The 6,181-nt window shown below is 53.8% G+C and overlaps 1 protein-coding gene across 2 annotated transcripts in view; it reads right to left on the bottom strand.

Annotated features, from left to right (window-relative positions):
* Nucleotides 1-3,124, bottom strand: part of UPB1 (ureidopropionase, beta) — a 25,632-nt gene extending 22,508 nt beyond the window's left edge. For both annotated transcript variants that reach the window (XM_010853307.1, XM_010853311.1), the window contains exon 1: nt 2,906-3,124. In XM_010853307.1, coding sequence (XP_010851609.1) covers nt 2,906-3,009 — 104 coding nt within the window. In that variant the 5' untranslated portion in view covers nt 3,010-3,124. The remainder of the gene's footprint in view (nt 1-2,905) is intronic.
* Nucleotides 3,125-6,181: the final 3,057 nt, after the last annotated feature.

Here is a 6,181-nt window from a genome sequence, read left to right as displayed (position 1 = left end):
GCTGCACCTCATCAGGTGAACCCACACGGGCCACCCAAGGGCCCAAGCCCCCTCTGCCAGGCTGGCTGTATGCACCGCCTCTTGAGACTTCCGGAACCCTTCCTCCTCTCTGCCCCCAGGCACTCTACCCGCTTTAGGCCTCTCCACCATCCACCTGCTCTTTGCAAATGCTCTGAAGGCTCCCAGCCCCATCAGGACAATCCCGCCTCCTCTGCAGAGGAGGAGCCCCCAGGATCCACCCCGACTACTCCTGCCTCCTCTCCTAGGCGAGCCCCCACAGAATTCTACACCCACAGCCCCCAAACGGGCCTGTCCCCTGCTGTCTGCACCTTGGCCTGGAGCAGCTGAGCCCCTTCCTGTCTCCAGACCAACTCCGCAGTCTCTTTCAGGACGCAGCTGAAGCCTGGCGCCCCAGAAGCCTTCCCCACTTGCCCCAACCCCGTCCATATAAAACCCCCCAGCTCTCCCTGCACACTTTCTTGCAGGGCGGGACAACCATCAAAAGACGGAAAGCCCCTCGAGGGCAGGAACCGTGGCTAACTCATCCTAGGACCTCTAGTGCTTGAGACAAAAATAGACGCTCAATTAATGTTTGTTGAATGAATGAATGCTTCTTGGTTCTGGCTGTCTTAAACTGTGCCTTGACGTTCTTCGGGGATTTCATCTGCCTGGCACGAGCAAAGGCCCATTTAGCTCACTCACTCAGTAAACACTTGCTAAGCGTCACCTTTGTCTCGGGGGCAGTGAGCACTCAGAGAGAAGCCCGTCTTGTGTGGAGTGAAGGAGGAGTCTAGGGGAGGACTCCATCAGGCCCCCACAGAGGCAGCCATACCCAAGTCAGGCCATGAGAAATGAACAAAAGACTTGGTTGAATATATTTTTTTATGTGGATAATTTCTTTAAAGTCTTGATTGAATGTGTTACAATATTGCTTCTGTTTTGTGTTTTGGGTTTTTGGCCCCTAGGCAAGTGGGGTCTTGGGGTCTCCCCAGTGGCTCAGACAGTAAATAATCTGCCCGTAATGCAGGAGACCTGGCTCGGATCCCTGGGTCGGGAAGATTCCCTGGAGAAGTGAATGGCTGCCCACTCCAGGATTTTTGCCTGGGGAATTCCATGGACAGAGTTTACAGTCCACGGGGTCGCAAAGAGTCAGACACAACTCAGTGACTAACTCTTTCACTTTTCGTGCAGGATCTTAGGTCCCCAACCAAAAACCGAACCCATACCCTCTGCACTGGAGGTGGGTTCTTAACCATGGGGCCTCCAGGAAAGTTCCATGAACAGATGAACTTTTAAATGAGTAAGTTTCTATCTTCACTTTGCAATCTGTTCATAGCCAAATCCCACCCAATCATAAGTACAAATGGTTAAAACCCCAGAGTGAAGCTTGGAAGGGCTTAGCACAGAGTGGAACAGAATCAAGAAGAGGGAAAAGTAGAAAGAGTGGAAAAGGGGGACCACTGACTCAGTTACTGTGAGCCGAGCCCCAGGAAGAGGCCTGGCGGTCACTGATAAATGCAGTGTGGCTTCCACCCAATCCTTCCCTACTCTGGAGTGATCCAGATGTGCACACAGAGTCCTTCCCACAAGGCAGGCCTTTACCCTGAGCTCTCGAACGGGTCCTGGCCTGTCACCTACGTGGGAAACTTACTTCTCTTTTCCCAGCACCCTCTCTGACACCCACAGGCTCTGTCTTTTCCCAGGGGAACGTGCCTACCTCACCTTTAAACACTCCCTGCTTCAGGGCACCTTCCTTAGGAGCCCCAGTTCTCAGAGGTTTCCCCCATCGTGGGCCTTCACAGGTGCCACGGAAGGCAGTAATCCAGCATCAGCCCACTGGAGGGGCCAGAGGGGTCGGCAGTCCCGGGCACCCCTCTCTGGGTATGAAGAGCCCTTTTGGACACAGTTCTGTACCACGCTAACCCCAAAAACAGCTGCTCTGCCTTCACCATCCACTAGCTGTGGAAACACCTGGGGCTCTGAGGTCCGGTCCCCACCCCTGCCAGAACGCCACACGAGCTGCTGGCTGGGACCCTCTGATCCAAGTAACCCCCTCCAGTTTCAGGGGAGCTGCCCAGGAGCCTCAAGGCCACTGCCACAAGGTCAGGGAGTGTGTGGTGTGGCTGGATGGGGGGAGCCCACAAACGGGCAGGAAAGTGGAAGGATGTCTGGTCAGGAGTTGCATAGGGTCAGAGTTCATTTCTAAGGGCCGTGGGAACCCCTTATAGAGTTTTAAGCAGGATCTGAGTTACATCTTCCGGTTGCTTTGAGAAAAGTGGACCGAAGAGAAACCGGAGCAGAAGGGCAAGTGTCTTCCAGCCCTGCACTCCCGGCGTGCAGGAGTACACTGCCCTTGGAAAGTCCCAGAGATGCCCACAGCAGGCTGGGCGTTAGCTCCGAGCGTGGGAGCCAACTCCCGGGACCTGCCCGTGGGAAAGGTCCCTTCGCCAACCAGATTCAGGGGCCTCTCCGTCCCAGGACCCGCCAGAGGCCGGTCACTGCGGGAAGGAGGAGCTGGGGGCAGGACCTCCAGTGGGCCTGGGGTGGGATGGGGGCTATGGCTGGAGGTACCGACCTAGACAGCCAGCCAGAGGACAGGCCTGGCGCCGGGGGAGAAGCGGGCCACTGGAAGCTGGAAAGAAAGCTGGGTGGTCACAGGGAAAGCAAAAGAGAGTAAAACTGTCCCTTCCCTCCAGGCTTGTAAGGGTCACGCTGGGTTGCACACCTGAGGTCCCATCTATAGAACTCAGGGTCTCAGCTCCAATCCAGGATTCACCACCGCCCCTGCAGAGCCCTTCAGACCCTGAAGCCCCCTGTCTGGTCCCCCAGACCAACACCCGCTGGCCCCAAGGGCCTCCCAACCCCCACCCCAAGCTCCCTGCCTGGCCAGTTGGGCTCCACGCACCTGGTCTCTTTGCCATAGAGAAGGCGTTTGACCTCCTGCAGTTCTGCGAGTGGCAGATGTTTTTCCAAGCACTGCTCCAGCGACTCAAACCCGGACCCGGCCATGGCTGAAGTCCGCACGTTTGTCCAGATCTAGACTGCCTGCTGCCCTTCGCCCCCGGGGGGAGGAGGAGGAGGTGGCAGTGGCCAGGCCAGCACATGCGCTCTGCCTTCTACCCCCGCGCCCTCGCCCGGGAGGACTCCTGCGGGACCCCGCTCCCTCTGCTCACGCCCCTGCGGGGCGCCGCCAATCAGTGCCCGGGGCGGTGTGCGCGGTGACCGGGAAGGTGAATGGACCCTCCCGCCGCGCCTCGGACTCCGGCCCAGCGCCCTGGACACGGACTGAGGGCACCGGAGGAGGGGAGCCTGGGCTGGAGGCCGCGCCGCCGCCCTCCGAGGCCTGGTTTCTAGAGTTAAGGGAGGAAGGCCGCGCTCCCCTACACAGGGACCCTTGCGCCATCGGGTGGCCAATAACCATGGAGCGGATGCGGTCGGCGAGGGGGGACGGGTGGGTGTCCCCACGGGCTCCCTGGGTGAGATGGGGAGGGGATCTGGACTGCCTCCCAGAGGCCAGGGTGAGTTCCCCAGGACGTGAGGAGCCCCGGAGTCCGGCCCACCCGAGAGCCGGGCAGTGCGGCCGGATGGGGCAGGCGCCTGCAGGGACGGGCTGGTCAGCCACTCGCAGGCCCGGCCACCCCGGACGCGGAAAGAATCGTCGCGGAGTTGTTCGCCCGTCAAAGGAGATGGGGAGAACGGGGTGGGGGGCCCAGAGCGGGTGCCGTGGGGCGGGGCTGGACAGACGCTGCAGAAGCGCCTCGCGCAGGTCTGGGGCGTTGATTTGATGCCTGCTCACGGGCAGTTTCCAGCATCTGATGGAGACGCCTTTCACGAATGCAGCCTTTGAGGGCTGGCAGTGCCTAAGGCTCCTAGACAAGGGCCTCGCGCATATCAGTAAGACCTGGCACCTTTCCCCATGGTTTCAGGTAGGCACCAATTCTGCAAATACAGCAGATTAAAAACCAAACAAGCCACGACTCATTTATTTGGCTGCCCCGGGTCTTGGGTGGCAGCTCGGGCTGTCTCTAGTTGCAGCGCCTGAGCTCTTGGCTGCGGCTTCTGGCCAGCAGGACCCAGTTCCCTGTGCTGGTTGCGGTTTGCTCGACAGATGATGCCGGACTCTGTGGTACTCCATGGACTGTAGCCGGCCAGGCTCCTCTGTCCATGGGATTCTCCAGGCAAGGATACTGGAGTGGGTTACCATTTCCTCCTCCAGAGGATCTTCCCGACCCAGGGATTGATTCCCTACCGAGCGTTTTCTGTCTCCTGCCCTGGCAGGTGGGTTCTTTACCAGCACTGTCTGGGAAGCCCTGGATCAAACTGGAGCACCCTGTGTTGGAAGCACAGTCTTAGCCAGTGGACCACCAGGGAGGTCCCAACGCAGCAGATTTGAATAATTTGGTTCGAAAAACACACAATGCCTTGGAGCTCACAGGAAAGGGTGATTTCTGGCATAGAAAGGGAGATAATTCAAGACCTCAAAGTAGAGGCCTTATTGCCAACTCAGAATGCCTCAGAGGGAATTTGAGCCTCCCTTCTTCCGCCTGCTCTTATCTTCTATTGTGGTATTTCCTAGTTTAGTTAATGGCCTCACTGCCCACTCATTTGCCAAGCCTTTGAGAGTCATCCCCGGCTCCTCCATGTTCTTGCTCCCATACAATCAAGTTCTGCTAAATTTATCTCCTGCCTTTTGTTAAACTCTTTCCCTCTCCCACCTCGTGCCTGCAATCATGTCATGTTTTGCTTGAATCACTGCCAGTCTTCTAACTTAACTCCTCACCCCTGATGTCTATCCTGGGCTGTCCTTCTAAAACGAACATCGTAACATCCTTCATATGCTCTCTTTTATTATCTTCCTGCTTAGAACGACCTGCCATCTTCTGTTTTGTGACCTCTTACGCATTCTCCAAGACAAAGCTTACATATCCCTTCCTGTTAAGTCTCCTCCAGTTGCTCCTGGAGAAGTTAGACTCCACTAACCCTTTATGGATACCTCTATTAGAGCATTTATCAAACACTATTATGTAATTATTTCTGAGCTCTAGGCAGGAACTGGATCTGATCTACTTTTGTATCTTCAGGGCTTTGGCACTGAATAAATGACTGCTGAGGAATTAATGCTGAAGGGATCAAGGACAGATTCATTAAAGTGACGACATTTGAGCTGGACCTTGAAGCAGAAGGAGAAACTCTTATTACAGTTAAATTGCTTAATCCATCTCGCCCTGTTGTTCGGTGACAGGTCACTCACCCTAGGCCATTATAAACCAGAGCTTCACAAATATGAAACATGTATTTGAGAAGGATTAAGAAAATTATGTTAAATTTTTTTTTATTTACCCAATTAATTTTCATTCTAAATGATAAGACGCTTGACTAGATTCTCCTGTGGTAGTGAGTAAAGCAGATAATGGGCTCTGCCCTGGTTCTCTTTGCAAATCCAGCCAAATCCCGAAGGTTCTAACTGCATGCAAACTCTACAGGGAGGGGCTCTTGTTATGAAGACCAGCGCTCTCTGTGGCGACAGGGTTTGGTTTACGGATGTGTGATAATTCAGTAGTTGTATACAGCATGAACAGGAAGGATGCCATAGGGGCCATTTGCTGACGTATAGTTCTTCGAAGATTCGAAGCATGCGATACTAACATTTTAAAAATCTGGGTTTTGTTATATTTTTTGTTTGAAGTGTCACTTTATAGAGGAAAAAGGAGCCTTATACCAGGAGTCAGGAAGTTTGTAGTTTAGTCTGGCTTCTACCATGACCTCAGTCTTCCTCTTGTAAGAAAGATGGGGAAGGGAAGAAATCTGGGAATACAGTGTGTAGAAACTAAGCCTTTTCTAATTCTAATAAAATATGAGTCTAACAATCTAGTCACATATAAATTTATCTATTTACATGCATGTTTATGACAGAGTTTCATTCTAGAGGCTGGTTTTATAGAAAGAGCTGATTTGTTAAAGATGTATCTCCTTGTTTTAGGTGTTACTTTTAAATTCATAGAGTACATTAATTTTAATTCTTAGGGGAGGCCCTTAAGGTGCTGTGGACTCTGCTCATCAGCATTTGAAAGATTTGAATGATTTTATGATCATCGCTGGTGAGCAGTCCTTGCACAAGCCGTGACATGGAGACCCCATCTACCTCTTTTCTCCTGTGAGCCACAGGGGCTGCTTGTGACCT

This window comes from Bison bison, unplaced genomic scaffold, assembly GCF_000754665.1.
Source record: "Bison bison bison isolate TAMUID 2011002044 unplaced genomic scaffold, Bison_UMD1.0 scf7180017853066, whole genome shotgun sequence".
Classification (NCBI taxonomy): Eukaryota; Metazoa; Chordata; class Mammalia; order Artiodactyla; family Bovidae; genus Bison; species Bison bison.
The sequence above is the reverse complement of the archived record's forward strand: the minus strand, read 5'-3'. Positions and strand labels throughout refer to the sequence as shown.